The sequence below is a fragment of the Mustelus asterias genome, chromosome 2 (genome assembly GCF_964213995.1).
Source record: "Mustelus asterias chromosome 2, sMusAst1.hap1.1, whole genome shotgun sequence".
NCBI lineage: Eukaryota > Metazoa > Chordata > Chondrichthyes > Carcharhiniformes > Triakidae > Mustelus > Mustelus asterias.
Genome location: NC_135802.1, coordinates 6,325,580 through 6,341,611, shown reverse-complemented (window position 1 = coordinate 6,341,611; position 16,032 = coordinate 6,325,580). Strand labels below are relative to the sequence as shown.

Here is a 16,032-nt window from a genome sequence, read left to right as displayed (position 1 = left end):
AAATATTTGATCAAAGGCGGGATAAAGGGCTTTGGGGAAAAGGCAGGGAAGTGGAGTTAGGATGAGATGGAGATCAGCCATGATCATACAGAATGGTGGAACAGGCTCGAAGGGCTGAATTGCTGACTCTCATTCCTAATTCCTATCTTCCTAAAGAAGCGAAAAATGAAATTGCCATCAGCACTTCATAGTGATCTTTGAAAAAGTTATTTCATGGGATGGGGTTGTTGATAGCAAGGCCAGCGTGTTACTCATCCTACAGCTCGATAGACCCTATCTGCCAAAAATATTCAAAGTTTCAGATTCATGACAAAAGTCAAACTATTGCAGATGCAGGAAATCTGAAATTAAAACAGATCATTCTGAAGGTACTCGGGTCTTGCAGCACCTATTGCAAGATAGACTGTTGATGTTTCTGATCAATGGCCTTCCATCAGAAATGATCAAATTAAAGAGACGTTACAGGTTTTAAGCAAATCGAGTCAGTGTGAGGTGGGCTGGGCCGAGTGGGGGATGGGGTGAGGAAATGGGTTGATGGTTGTGGGTAGGTCCAGGATAGTGTGGAAGCAATGGAAATTATTTTACAAAACGGGTGACTTTGTTCACTTATGTACTTTGCCTGAAGGCATGTCATTATCTGCTGCTGCTTCATACTGAGCCATTTGCTTGGCTAGTTTCTCAGCGATGGTTTGGTGTTGCCTTCCGCTTTCTGGAGGGCAAGCAAAAAGGTCACAAGTCTTCCTCCACTGAAACAAGAATCAAACTCCTGATGTTGGTATTATTCTGAGCCACACGCTAGTCATGTGCCAACTGGCCATTGAAACAAATGATGGTGGTGCGTGTGGATTGTGACGGTAAAGACTCCAATTTTTTTTCCATCACTGGCTGACCAAGAATTTCTCCAGCTTACAGCCTCCAATGATGTGTCCTCCTATTGGTGAATTTCAAGAATTTGTAGGTTGGTACCCTCCGTTCGGCCATGCTATCAATGCACCTTCCCTGTTTATGAAGACCTTGAGTGGGACTTGAACCTGGAGCTTTTTTTCTCTTCCTTTATGGGATGTGGATGTGACTGGATGGACCAGTATATATTACCCATCTCCAGTTGCCCATAAGAAGGTGACGGTGAACTGCCGTCTTAAACCACTGCAGTCCCTGAGGTGTAAGTATACCCACTGTGCTGTTAGGGAGGGAATTCCAGTGACAGTGAAGGAACAGTCAGAATGGTGAGTAACTTGGAGGCGTACCTCCAGGTGGCGATGTTCCCAAGTATCTGCTGTTCTTGTCCTTCTAGATGGTAGTGACTGTGGATTTTGAAGGTGTTGCCTAAGGAAGCTTGGTGAGTTCCTGCAGTGCATCTTGTAGATAGTACACACTGCTGCCACTGTGCAGCAGTGGTGAAGGGATTGGTTGTTTGTGAAAGCGGTAGCAATCAAGCGGGGCTGCTTTGTCCTGGATGGTGTCAAGCTTCATGAGTGTTGTTGGAGCTGCACCCATCCAGGCAAGTGGAGAGTATTCCATTACACTCTTGCACCTTGTAGATGGCAGACAGGCTTCTGGGAGTCAGGAGATGAGTTACTCACCACAGAATTCCTAGCCTTTGACCTCCTCTGGTAGCCACAATATTTATATAGCTAGTCTCGTTCAGTTTCTGTTCAATGGATTTTTCCCCCCAATTCCTATTGACTTTTTTGCTAGAGCTCCTTAATGCCATACCCAGTCAAATGCTGCCTTGCTGTCAAGGGCAGTCAATCTCACCTCTCTATCTCGGGGCAGCCATGCTACTCACTGCACCTTAAGATCTTTAATGGAACAAGTAAAGAGGAAGAATTCTGCAAAATAAAAGGAGGCATCAGATGTAATCTGAAATATTGTGGGCTGCCAGTGCAATGTGGCCACGCAAAATAGCCACCAGTACTTGTGTGCATGCGCAGTCATCTATTGATATTCACTGTTGGAACCTGGAACTCAGTTGTGGAAGGGGAAAGAATGAGGTGAAGCAATAGTGTCTAATCCTCTCGGCCATCTACATTCGATTTATATTACAGTCTGCACAGAGCATGTTCCACTGGGTGCAGCTGTGTGAGGACAGGCACAGCCTCAGTAACATTGAGACTTGTTATATAGTTTGACCAACTTTCGAAAAACTGACCAACATGGCTGCGGTAAATCATCCCAGAAGGAAAAGATATTTGTTTCCTGTCTACAAAGTCTTCTAACTCCCTGTAAAAGGAGTTTCCAAAATTCATTGCTCTCAGTCCAAGATAGACTTGGAGTGGCACAGTGGTTAGCACTGCTGCCTCACAGCGCCAGGGACCCTGGATTCAATTCCCGGCTTGGGTGACTGTGTGGAGTCTGCACGTTCTCCTCGTGTCTGCTTGGGTTTCCGCCAGGTGCTCCGGTTTCCCCCCACAGTCCAAGGACGTGCTGGTTAGGTGTATTGGCCATGTTAAATTCTCCCTCAGTGTACTCAAACAGGCGCCAGAGTGTGGTGGCTAGGGGATTTTCACAGTAACTTCATTGCGGAGTTAATGTAAGCCTACTGGTGACTAATAAATAAACTTTACTTTTGCTTTGAAATTTACAGCATTCTGTCTTGCTGCTGCCAGGAGTGGTGACTATGCATGTGCCTTGCTGCAGCGTAAACATGCAGAAACATACAACTGCATATGCACAGCATTGGCAGAAAATGCAGCTGATCTGAAAGTGTTAAAAGCAGAGTCTCTGTGAAAATTGAAAGCTTTTATTTTCAAATCACCAAGTCAAGGGAATGCTCCATGTGAGTTTGAGTGTTTGTCTGGTTTCAAGTCCATATGTCTCTTTCAGAGGATTGCCACATTCGCCAAAGCCAGCTCAGTCACATGATAGTGTGGATCAGTGAGTTCCAGAGTACATCCAGGAGTGAGGATGAGAAGATTGTGTTCGATGTTCTTTGTGGGGACTTCAACTTTGACAACTGCTCCCTGGGTGAGTGTCTGTCCATACACTTGAAAATAATAATGCTCTCCCCTTCTCTGTAAGGAGTCTAACAACACCAGGTTAAAGTCCAACAGGTTTATTTGGTAGCAAACACCACTAGCTTTCGGAGCGCTGCTCCTTCGTCAGGTGAGTGGGAGATCTGCTCATAAACAGCAAACAGGGCATATAAAGACACAAACTCAATGTTGGAGCGATTATAATTGGGAATGTCCAAGAGGTCAGAATTAGAGGAACACAAATACCTGGAGCGTTGTGGGGCCGAAAGAGAATAGTGCTTTGGAGGGGCAAAAGCCAGGGTAGGGTGTTTAAATAAAGGCAATGTCTGACCCCTCACCTGACGAAGGAGCAGCGCTCCGAAAGCGAGTGGCGGTTGCTACCAAATAAACCTGTTGGACTTTAACCTGGTGTTGTTAGACTCCTTACTGTGTTTACCCCAGTCCAACGCCGGCATCTCCACATCATGACTCCCCTTCTCTGCCAGTGAGAGCCCACTCTTGCTGAAGTATCATCTGATCTTCCCTGGCAACAGTTTACTTTGGTGTCACATTTGATCCCGAAATGAGCTCCCAAACCCATATCACACCATCACGAACACAGCTACTTCCACATCCTTAAACCTTAACATTGGGCGGCACGGTAGTACAGTGGTTAGCACTGCTGCTTCACAGCTCCAGGGACCTGGGTTCGATTCCCGGCTTGGGTCACTGTCTGTGTGGCGTTTGCACATTCTCCCCGTGTCTGCGTGGGTTTCCTCCGGGTGCTCCGGTTTCCTCCCACAGTCCAAAGATGTGCGGGTTAGGTTGATTGGCCATGCTAAAATTGTCCTTAGTGTCCTGGGATGCGTAGGTTAGAGGGATTAGTGGGTAAATATGTAGGGATATGGGGGTAGGGCCTGGGTGGGATTGTGGTCGGTGCAGACTCGATGGCCCAAATGGCCTCTTTCTGTGCTGTAGGGATTCTAAGATTCATACCTGACATCACTTCTGTCTCATCTCATCTGCTGCTGAAGCCTCATTCACATTTCTGCTCATTGTCTCTCGGCACAACTATTCTAACACTCCTGGCTGCTCTTCTGCATCCTCCCCTCCGTAAACCTGAGCTCTTCCAAAATTCTGTTGTTCATGCCTTGATTCAAGTCCTGTCCCTGTTCCCCTATCACCTTTGCACACTCTGGTCAGACATTGCCTTTATTTAAACACCCTACCCTGGCTTTTGCCCCTCCAAAGCACTATTCTCTTTCAGCCCCACAACCCTCCAGGTATCTGTGTTCCTCTAATTCTGACCTCTTGGACATTCCCAATTATAATCGCTCCAACATTGGTGGCTGTGCCTTCAGTTGGCTGGGTCCTAAGCTCTGGAATCCCTTCTCTGCCTCGCTTTCTTCCTTTAAGAAACTCTTTAAAACCTAAGTCTATGACCAAGCTTTTAGTCACCTAACCTAATACCCCCTTTTATGGTTCAGTGTCTGATTTTATTTGATAATTCTCCTGTGAATATGTTGTTGTGATTAGTCATCTGTGCACAGATTGTCTTTTACTATTATAAATCAAAATGGTTCCCAGGATCTGAGGGTTTCTGGCCAGGCTGGCATTTATTACCACAAGGAGACGGGATTGGGCTACCATCTTGACTTGCTGTGATCAGTTTGATACATTGAACTGGCGCTCTCAGCCCCTTCAGAAGCAGTTAAGAGGGAAGCAACTTGGTATGGGACTTCAAGTTCCTGTCAGTACATTGAATTAAAACCAGAAAATGCTGGATGCACTTGGGTCTGGCAGCTTCTGAGAGGGAGAAAGAGAGTTGATGTTTCAAGTCCTTAAGACCTTTCCACTTCAGTTTGGTAGAAGGAAACAAAACTGAACAGCCAGGTACAGATGGCCCTGTGGGGGAAGGGTGATGTTGTACTGGGGCAAGCCAAGGGAGCCACAAAAACAAAAAGTGGGGTAAAAATGGAGGGGGAAACTTTCCCTCAATTTTGTTCCCACTGAGCACTGACCTTTGTTCTCCTGTTAACACAGTCTGCTATCTTACCTCAATAGCACTCTTCAGTCCATAATGTCACCATTAACATTCCCTTTGTCTTAAATCCATGATATCTTTGTTAATTTCTCCTTAGCCCCAACCTACCACTGACCTTCCGTTCTGTACTCCCTCCCCTCACTCCTCCATTATATAATTCTTTTTATCCCTCAAGTTCTAAAGCAGTGTCTTCGAAAATTTAAAGTTTATTTATTAGCCACAAGAAGCTACTATGAAAATCCCCTAGCTGCCACACTCTGGCACCTGTTCAGGTACACTGAGGGAGAATTTAGCATGGCCAATGCAACTAAACAGCGCAAGTTTCGGACCGTGGGAGGAAACCGGAGCACCTGGAGGAAACCCACGCAGACACAGAGAAAATGTGCAAACTCCACACAGACAGTGACCCAAGCTGGGAATTGAACTCGGGTCCCTGGCGCTGTGAGGCAGCAGTGCTAACCACCGTGCTGCCTCATGTCATCAGGACTTGTAATGTTAATTCTGTTTCTTTCTCCATGGATGCTGCCAAACCTGCTGAGTTTATCCAGAATTTTCTTTTTTTTCTTCAGATTTCCAGCATCCAGATTTCCAGTATTTTGCTTTATTTGAGGTATTATCAAACTAATTAGGTTTTTAACACAAATTCAGCTGCTTCTAAAGCACTGTTAGTAAAAGGTAAAGTTGGACTGGAAGAGCCCATTTTTAATCCTTGGTGCCTGCATGGTTAACCGAGCTTAATATGATAGAATATTTTATCTGTATAATAAGCATGTGAGAAAAAGATTACATAGAGTCATAGAGGTTTACAGCATGGACACAGGCCCTTCGGCCCAACTTGTCCATGCCGCCCTTTTTTTTTAAACCCCTAAGCTAATCCCAATTGTCCACATTTGGCCCATATACCTCTATACCCATCGTACCCATGTAACTATCTAAATGCTTTTTAAAAGACAAAATTGTACTTGCCTCTACTACTACCTCTGACATCTTGTTCCAGACACTCACCACCCTCTGTATGAAGAAATTGCCCCTCTGGACACTTTTGTATCTCTCCCCTCTCTCCTTAAACCCATGCCCTATAGTTTTAGACTCCCCTACCTTTGGGAAAAGATATTGACTATCTAGCTGATCTGTGCCCCTCATTATTTTATAGACCTCTAGAAGATCGCCCCTCAGCCTCCTATGATCCAGAGAAAAAAGTCCCAGTCTATCCAACCTCTCCTTATAACTCAAACCATCAAGTCTCGGTAGCATCCTAGTAAATCTTTTCTCCACTCTTTCTAGTTTAATAATATCCTTTCTATAATAGGGTGACCAGAACTGCACACAGTATTCCAAGTATGGCCTTACCAATGTCTTGTAAAACTTCAACAAGACGTCCCAACGCCTGTATTAAATGTTTTGACCGATGAAACCAAGCATGCCGAATGCCGCCTTCACCACTCTGTCCACCTGTGACTCCACTTTCAAGGAACTATGAACCTGTACCCCTAGATCTCTTTGTTCTGTAACTCTCCCCAACGCCCTACCATTAACTGAGTAAGTCCTGCCCTGGTTCAACTTGCCAAAATGCATCACCTCGCATTTGTCTAAATCAAACTCCATCTGCCATTTATCAGCCCACTGGCCCAATTGATCAAGCTCCCTTTGCAATTGGAGATAACTTTCTTCACTGTCCACTATGCCACCAATTTTGGTGTCATCTGCAAACTTACTAATCATGTCTCCTATATCCTGATCCAAATCATTAATATAAATTACAAATAACAGTGGACCCAGCACTGATCCCTGGTCACAGGCCTCCAGTTTGAAAAACAACCCTCTACAACCAACCTCTGGCCTGTCAAGAAGCCAATTTTGTATCCATTTAGAGACCTGGATCCTGTGAGATTTATCCTTATGCAACAACCTACCATGCGGTACCTGTCAAAGGCCTTGCTAAAGTCCATGTGGACAACATCAACTGCACTGCCCTCATCTATCTTCTTGGTTACCCCTTCAAAAAACTCAATCAAATTTGTGAGACATGATTTTCCACCCACAAGGCCATGCTGACTGTCCCTAATCAGTCTTGCGTCTCTAAATGCCTGTAGATCCTTTCTCTCAAAATACCTTCCAACAACTTACTCATCACACATAATTTAGTAAGTTAAAGCTGAGCATTAAAATAGGTCAAAATCAATTTAACTTAATTCTGAACCCTCAGAGGTTTGAACTTAGACTGGATATTGCTAACTGCACTGGATGAAAAACAGCCAACATCCTTAACCATTTCTTTCTCCTCTAGAAGATCAGTTGGAACAGCAGCACCAGATATTCAAAATGTATAAAGATCCCTGCGGTTTTGGACCTGGTAAAGAGAAGCCTGGTGTCATAGGTTAGTACTTGTTGGACTTCATTTGGTGAGGTTAATGATATTTATATTCAGTCCCCCTCCATTTATAAAGGGGGTGCAAAGAGGATTTGTGTAATATGTGCATCAGCAATATAACGATATAGCGCCAAGACTGTAATACCACACTCTGTAGGTCGCGATTGTATTCACTTTTGTCACTGGAGTCCATGTTTAACACAAATGGTGACCCCACCCATTCCACTTGTAGGTGATTAGAAAGGTTTAAGTATGCACAAGGTATTATAAACAAAAGTACTCATGCTGGTTCTTGCATTCTGTGTACCTTAATGAATAAACACAGCAGTTGCAGTGCAAAATAGGTGGAGTACTTAATATGCAATAACTGCAACTTTAAAATAGTGATTGTTCTTTGGCAAATATAAGTAATTGCCTGATTTAAATGTGGACATGTTAAATGGTAGGGATTGTAATGTGTTTTAACTCCAGTCTTGAAGGATTCTTCGTTCAAACCTAGGATGAATGAAACCAAAAGAGAAAATGATGGAAAATCTCAGCAGGTTTGGCGGCATCTGTAAGGAGAGAAAAGAGCTGACATTTCAAGTCCAGATGACCCTTTGTTAAAGGGCTCCTCATTCAAAGGGCTTTGACAAAGGCTCATCTGGACTCGAAATGTCAGCTCTTTTCCCTCCTAACAGATGCTGCCAGACCTGCTGAGATTTTCCAGTATTTTCTCTTTTGGTTTCAGATTCCAGCATCCGCAGCAATTTGCTTTTAACTCGGATAAATGAATGTTTGCCAGATTATCATGGTTTGAGACAGAGTAAGGATTCAAATTATTAACTGTCTTTGTGGAGGGGTGCTTCCCCCAAGAAGGAATTTCAGATCCTCAAATAAATCTGTCCAGGTGATTTATACAACCCCTCTGGGAAGGACAAGAAATCATCACCTGGACTGATTTTAAATCCAGTTTTGAAAGAGAGGAAAGACTGGGAGATTTACCAATACAAATGCCACCGGTTGTGTTGGTCCTAAGAGATGGGATTTAAGGATGGTCTCCAAACAGCAGAGTGAGATTGATGATTTATAGAGGGAGTTCCAGGGAATGAAGCTTGGACATCAGAGGGCAAGGCTGCCTGTGGTGGGACAAAGGGAGGGGATTCATAAAAGTATATCAGGGGATTGAAGCATTTTGGATTGGTTGTATGACAGTAGGTTATTGAGATGAGAGAACTAGGAGTCTGCAACCACGTTTCTGTAATACCTAATACAGCATACTCATATGATGCAGTCTGTGCTATCAACTCATCTGTCTTGTTGCAAATGCTTCATGCATTCAAATAAAGAACCTGTAGCTTTAATTTTTTACAATTGTTTGCAACTCTGGATTTGCTCTGTTGCATATTTTTCTGTTTCCTACTCCTGTTGCATTATGACAGTCAAGTTTCCCCCTCACTATCCTTTGCCACCACTCCCTCATACTCCTGATTTTTTAAATTTGCAGATACTAAGCTCAGTAGAAAGGTGAGCTGTTTTGCCTTCCATATTTAGGGAAGGGTATACTTGTCTTGGAGGCAGTACAGCGAAGGTTCACTAGATTGATCCCTGGGATGAGACAATTTCCTTTAAATTCATTTAGGGAATGTGGGTGTTGCTGGCTAAGGTAGCATTTATTGCCCATCCCTAGTTAACCGTGCAAAGATGGTGGTCAGATGTCGTCTTGAAGCACTGCAGCCCCTGAGGTGCAGGTACACTCACAGTGCTGTTAGGGAGGTAGTTCCAGGATTTTGACCCAGCAACAGTGAAGGAACGGCGATATATTTCCAAGTCAGGATGGTGAGTGACTTGGAGCGGAGCCTCCAGGTGGTGGTGGTGAGAGGCTTAAATTGGGTCAGTGTTTTCTACAATTTAGAAAAATTGAAGATGATCTCACTGAAACCTTCAAATTTATGAAGGAGCTTGCCAAGGTAGATGCTGAAACTGTTTTCTCTGACTGAGGAATCTAGAACAAGGAGCACGGTTTCAGGATGTGGGGCCGATCATTTAGACTGACATAAGGAAACATTTCTTCAAAGGGTTGTGAATATATCCCCCAGATGGTTGTGGCTGTTCCACTATTAGATATATTTAAGACAATTGTCTCAGGGATACGGGAAGCCGGCAGGAAAGTGGAGTTGAAGCCCAAGATCAACAATAATCATTTGAATGGGAGAACGGCTCACTGCACTGTGTGGTTTTTTCCTCTTTGTCTTTGAAATGTCAGGTTCCACATGAAAACCGACATTCGGCTCTACTCACTACCAGCTTTCTTGACCCCTCCAATGTCTAAATGTCACACTTCCTTTTTGTTAGGTACACTGTTGGAACAAAGAACCATGTATGAAGTTCCGGTGATGAACCCCGAAAACTTGCAGAGGTGAGTAACGGCAAGAGGAGCAGAACACACACAGCACAACTGAGCCCAACTACAAAGCTGCCTGTACTCGTGGCAGCAGTGACTGGGTAGCACTCCTGCCTCTGGGCTGGGAGTTGAGGCCACAACCTTCTGACTCCGAGGTGGAGTGCACAATCCAGGCTGGCATTCCTCATGTAGTACTGAATGCACAGGTATAGCAAACAATTAAGAAAGTCAGTAGTATATTGGCTTTATTGCAAGGAATTTGAATCCAAGAATAAACAAGTTTTGCCACAGTTGTACAGGGTTTTGGTAAGACCATCCTTGGAAGTATGCAATTATTTGGAGAGTGCTTCTGCTGGAGGTGCCATCCTTTAAATGAGATGTTAAACTGAGGTTTGCCACCTTTGAATAAAAACATCAAATGGCACCATTTTGAAGAGGAATAGGGGAATTTTCCCCAGTTCTTTGCCAAGGTTTATCCCCCAACCAATATTTAGAATGATTGCCATTTATCCCATTGTTGTTGGTGAAATCGAGCTTTACATAAATTAGATGCCACATTTCCTACATAATAAGAGACTGCATTTCAAAGCGTGCTTTAGGATGTCGAGCTGTGAAAGGAATAAATGCTACTTTGGTTTTTCATTTCTTTATTCTGAATAGGCCAACTACCTTGCATTTTTTTTAAAAAAACTTCAAATGGCTCTCTCTGCATGAAGCACTTTGAACTATTTCTATAAATTGATCTGTTTGTCTGCCTGTCTCCAGATCTCGTACCTCGCAGATGGCTAAGAGTAGTTGAGTGAAGATACTTGAATCCCAGGTTCAAAACACATGTTTTCAATCCTTTCAGGGCCTTGGAAGTTGATGAATTAAGGAAACAGTACCTGGCATTCCCCATGAACCCTGCTATCGACACCACTGACAGCACAGAGCCCAGAAACGTGGGAGGTGGTCGCAGGATCGATTACTTGTTGTATCGGGAAGACACTGTTGCAAAGGAAGTGACTACTGTGAGTTTGCTGCCTTATCTCAACTCTTACATCCCAGTCCCCTTCACCCAACACCCCGTGCCCACTGACCTGCATCCACTGCATTGAGTACGAGAGTTGACAAATCACGTTGCAGCTATATAAAACCTTGGTTAGGCTGCATTTGGAGTATTGTGTGCAGTTCTGGTCACCACACTGCCAGAAGGAAGTGGAAGCTTTGGAGAGAGTGCAAAGAAGGTTCACCAGGGTGTTGCCTGGTCTCTAGGGCATTGACTATGAGAAGCGAAGAGATTGAATAAACTAGGATTGCTTTCACTGGAAAGATGGAGGCTGAGTGGAGACCTGATCGAGGTCTACAAAATTGAGAAGCATAGACAGGGTAGATAGAGGCTTTTTCCCAGGGTGGAAGTGTCAGTTACAAGGGGGCACAGGTCAAGGTGAGAGGGGGAAAGTTTAAGGGAGATGTGGGGGGGAAGTTGTTCACGCAGAGAGTGGTGGGTGCCTGGAACGCGCTGCCAGAGGAGGTGGTGGAAGCAGGCACATTAACAACATTTAAGAGGCATCTGGATGGATGTGTGAATAGGGAATAGAGGGATACGGACCGAGTAAGGGCAGAAGTTTAGTTAGGGCATCATGATGAGTAAGAAGTTTAACAACACCAGGTTAAAGTCCAACAGGTTTATTTGGTAGCAAAAGCCACTAGCTTTCGGAGCCTTAAGCAGCTCCTTCAGGTGAGTGGGAATTCTGTTCACAAACAGAGCATATAAAAACACAAACTCAATTTACAGAATAATGGTTGGAATGCGAATCCTTACAGCTAATCAAGTCTTAAAGGTACAAACAATGTGAGTGGAGAGAGCATTAAGACAGGTTAAAGAGATGTGTATTGTCTTCAGACAGGACAGCCAGTGAGATTCATCATGATCAGCACAGGCTTAGAGGGCTGAAGGGCCTGTTCCTGTTCCTGTGCTGTACTTTTCTTTGTTCTTTATAGACTCTGGAATGGTTCCTGCAGATTGAAAGGTGACAGTTGGCCCCACTAGTTAAAGGAGAGAAAGCAGGAAACTATAGACTTAACATTAGTTGCAGGGAAAAGATGAGAATCTGTAATAAAGGATGGACTAATAGGACAAAGAAAATTACAGCACAGGTACAGGCCCTTCGGCCCTCCAAGTCTGCACCGACCATGCTACCTGACTTAACTAAAACCCCCTACGCTTTCGGGGACCATATCCCTCTATTCCCATCTCATTCATGTACTTGTCAAGACACCCCTTAAAAGTCATTACCGTATCTGTTTCCACTACCACCCCCGGCAACGAGTTCCAGGCACCCACTATGTGTAAAAAATCTGCCTCGTACATTTCCTTTAAATCTTGCCCCTCGCACCTTAAACTTATGTCCCCTAGTAATTGACTCTTCCACCCTGGGGAAAAAGCTTCTGACTATCCACTCTGTCCATGCCTCTCATAATCTTGTCGGCTTCTATCAGGTCTCCCCATAACCTCCGTCGCTCCAGTGAGAACAGACCAAGTTTCTCCAACCTCTCATAGCTAGGAGGTAGGAATGAAGATGACTTACTGCAGTTATATGGAGCCTTGTTGAGACCACATCTAATGCGTGGTGTGTAGTTTTGGTCTCCTTAGGCAGGAAAGATATACTTTCCACAGAGGGAGTGCAACAGAGGTTCACTAAAGTAATTCCTGGGATGGAGAGAATTCCTATGAGGAAAGATTAAATAGATTGGGCCTTTGCTTTCTGGTGTTCAGAAGAATGAGAGGTGATCTTATTCAAATCAATAAAATTCTTAAACGGTGCAACATGACATACAGGAAGGATGTTTCTCCTGGCGAGAGAGGTCTAGAACTAGAGAACACTGTGTCAGAATCTTTATGGTGCAGAATGAGACCATTCGGCCCATCAAGTCTTCAGTTGTATGGGAGGAAATTCCCAATTTGTTCATGTAGAAAGATGACTATGCGAATTTATTTATCTCTTCACGGCAGGAACTGGAGGAGTTCACCTTTATAACCCAGCTGGCTGGACTGACCGACCATCTTCCTGTCGGAATGAGACTCTTCATTTCCATCGCGCCCGAGGAAGGAGATGTGAACCGTGACCAAGATGTTGACCTTTGATCACCCTTTACCCTCCCTCAGAAGCAGACTGACTGCAATCAGTGCCAAAAACCTCAATATGTACAGAAGAACTAATCTTTGATCTGGTATTTTTAAGAAATATAAATATTCTAACAAGACTGCCCAGGAATTTTGATTTTCAGCAATTTCTTCTGCTTTTCACGATGAAGAATGTTGTTGATGGGAAAGGAGCCCTTTCTACATCAGACATACTGGGCTGAGGAAGGAGGCAGGAACCGGATCCGGCCTCTGGAAGGAAACTGATTAAGACGTGATTTTCATGGGGAAGAACCTTTGATATGGTGACTGATTCACTGCCCGATTAGCCTGTGGGAGTGGGTCTGATGTGTGGAACTGATTTAGACTCTCCATGGCAGCTATCACTGAGGCTATTAATTGCCCTAAAAGAGAGATCTGATTGTTCCAAAGTCTCTTACAGCACCAGAGGAAAGCAAGATGGCACAGGAGAGCCAGAGATCTAACACCTTGCGCATGGTTGACCCATCACTTCATCGATGCTGACCTGGATCTAATGCTGATGGTTGTAAAGGGAAGAAGGGTGGCAGAAGACCACCATGTTGTGCAGAGCAGTAAGTGGGTCGCTGGTGTGTGCTCTGATTGTCCATGCCTACTGTTTTTCTCTCTTTGTATTGTATAAATGACACTTTAAGCAAGACGCCTTTGACTCCTTTTATTGTTGATTGTGACAGAAAAAGTGTTCTAGAATCAGAGAAATGTTGCAGAAAGAGGCCATTCAGCCCATCATGTCAGTACTGGCCTAAAGAGAGAAAATAGAGCGCAGCTTCTCAGGATGCTTGGAGTCCTTGATTATGCTGGCTGCTTTTCCAGGGCAGCGGGCAAATGTAGACAGTCAATGGATGGGAGACGAGTTTGCATGATGGACTGAGCTTTGTTCAGAACCCTTTGTAGTTTCTTGCGGTCTTGGACAGAGCAGCAAACATACCAAGCTGTGATACAACCACGAAGAATGTTTTCTGTAGTGCATCTGTAAAAGTTGGTGAGTCATAGCGGACATGCCAAATTTCCTTAGCCTCCTGAGAAAATAGCGGAGTTGGTGGGGTTTCTTAACTTTAGCATTAGCATGGTGGGACCAGGACAGGTTGTTGGTAATCTGGACACCTAAAAACTTGAAGCTCTGGACTATTCCCACTTCATCCCCATTGATGTAGACGGGGCATGTCTTCCACTACACTTCCTGAAGTCGATGACTATCTCCTTCGTTTTACTGACATTAAGGGAGAGATTATTGTTGCACCAGTTCACCAGATTCTCTCTGTCTCATTGTTTGAGATCTTATCTGATCTTGGCTTCGGTTTTCAATCTTCTCTGCAATTATGTCCTTCCTGTAATATGGTGCCAGAGCAAAATTCCAACTACTGCCTTACCAGCGTTTTATACAGGTCCAACATTGCATCTTTGTGCTTTTATTCAGTACCTAGTCTAATAAAGGAAAGCATTCCATATGCTTTTTTGACCATCTTGTCCATCTCGGATTATAAAATCCTGTCATGCAGAAGGAGGCTATTTGGCCCATCAAGTCTGCACCAACTACAATCCAGCCCAGGCTCTATCCCCATAACTCCACGTGTTTACTCCAGCTAGTCCTCTGACACTAAAGGGCAATTTACAAAGAATAAAGAAAATTACAGCACAGGAACAGACCTTTTGGCCCTCCAAGCCTGCACCGATCATGCTGCCCAACTTAACTAAGACCCCCACCCTTCCAGGGACCATATCCTTCTATTCCCATCCTATTCATGTATTTGTCAAGACGCCCCTTAAAACTCACTACTGTATCTGCTTCAACTACCTCCCCTGGCAGCAAGTTCTAGGCACCCACCGCCCTCTATGTAAAACAAAAATCTGCCTCGTACATCTCCTTTAAACCTTGCCCCTTGCACCTTAAACCTGTGCCCCTGAGTAATTGACTCTTCCACCCTGGGATAAAGCTTCTGACTATCCACTCTGTCCGTGCCCCTCATAATCTTGTAGACTTCTATCAGGTTGCCCCTCGACCTCTGTCGTTCCGGTGAGAGCAAACCAAGTTTCTCCAACCTCTCCTCATAGCTAATGCCCTCCATGCCAGGCAACATCCTGGTAAATATTTTCTGTACCCTCTCCAAAGCCTCCACATCCTTCTGATAGTGTGGTGACCAGAATTGAACACTATATTCCAAGTGCGGCCTAACTAACGTTCTATAAAGCTGCAATATGACTTGCCAATTTTTAAACTCAATGCCCCGGCCAATGAAGGCAGACATGTCATATGTCTTCTTGACTACCTTGTCCAGCTGCGTTGCCACTTTTGGTGACTTGTGTACCTGTACACCCAGATCCCTCTGCCTATCAATACTCTTAAGGGCTCTGCCATTTACTGTATATTTCCTATCTGTATTAGACCTTCCAAAATGCATTACCTCACATTTGTCCGGATTAAACTCCATCTGCCATCTCTCCGCCCAAGTCTCCAACCAATCTCTATCCTCTGACACTCCTCGCCGCTATCCGCAAATCCACCAACCTTTGTGTCGTCTGCAAACTTACTAATCAAACCAGTTACATTTTCCTCCAAAGCACTGATCCTTGAGGAACGCCACTTCTCATAGCCCTCATCTTCTCATCAGAAACGCAGCATTCCACTGCTACCCTCTGTCTTCTTTGACCGAGGCAGTTTTGTTTCCACCTTGCCAGCTCACTTCTGATCCCATGCAACTTCACCTTCTTCACCAGTCTGCCATGAGGGAACTTGTCAAAAGCCTGACTGAAGTCCATGTAGACAACATCCACTTCCCTACCCTCCTCAATCATCTTTATCATTTCCTCGAAAAACTCAATGAAGTTAGTGAGACACGATCTCCCCTTCACAAAACCATGTTGCCTCTCGCTATTACGTCCACTTATTTCCAAGTGGGAATAAATCCTGTCTCGAAGAATCCTCTCCCAATAATTTCCCGACCACTGATGTAAGGCTCACCAGCCTGTAATTGCCTGGATTATTCTTGCTACCCTTCTTAAAGGAACAACATTGGCTATGGCCAATCCACCTAACCTGCACATCTTTGGATTGTGGGAGGAACCCAGAGGAAATCCATGCAAACATGGGATGTGCAAACTCCACAGTGACCCAAGCTG

The 16,032-nt window shown here is 44.4% G+C and overlaps 1 protein-coding gene across 5 annotated transcripts in view; it reads left to right on the top strand.

Annotated features, from left to right (window-relative positions):
• The window catches only part of smpd5 (sphingomyelin phosphodiesterase 5), a 36,438-nt gene extending 22,887 nt beyond the window's left edge, over nt 1-13,551 (top strand). For 3 of the 5 annotated variants that reach the window (XM_078230555.1, XM_078230566.1, XM_078230571.1), the window contains exons 4-8: nt 2,827-2,967; nt 7,286-7,375; nt 9,704-9,767; nt 10,603-10,762; nt 12,748-13,551. In XM_078230555.1, the coding sequence (XP_078086681.1) occupies nt 2,827-2,967; nt 7,286-7,375; nt 9,704-9,767; nt 10,603-10,762; nt 12,748-12,879 (587 nt within the window). In that variant the 3' untranslated portion in view covers nt 12,880-13,551. The remainder of the gene's footprint in view (nt 1-2,826; nt 2,968-7,285; nt 7,376-9,703; nt 9,768-10,602; nt 10,763-12,747) is intronic. The other 2 variants (XM_078230579.1, XM_078230585.1) reach the window with 2 other exon arrangements.
• The last annotated feature ends 2,481 nt before the right edge of the window (nt 13,552-16,032 follow it).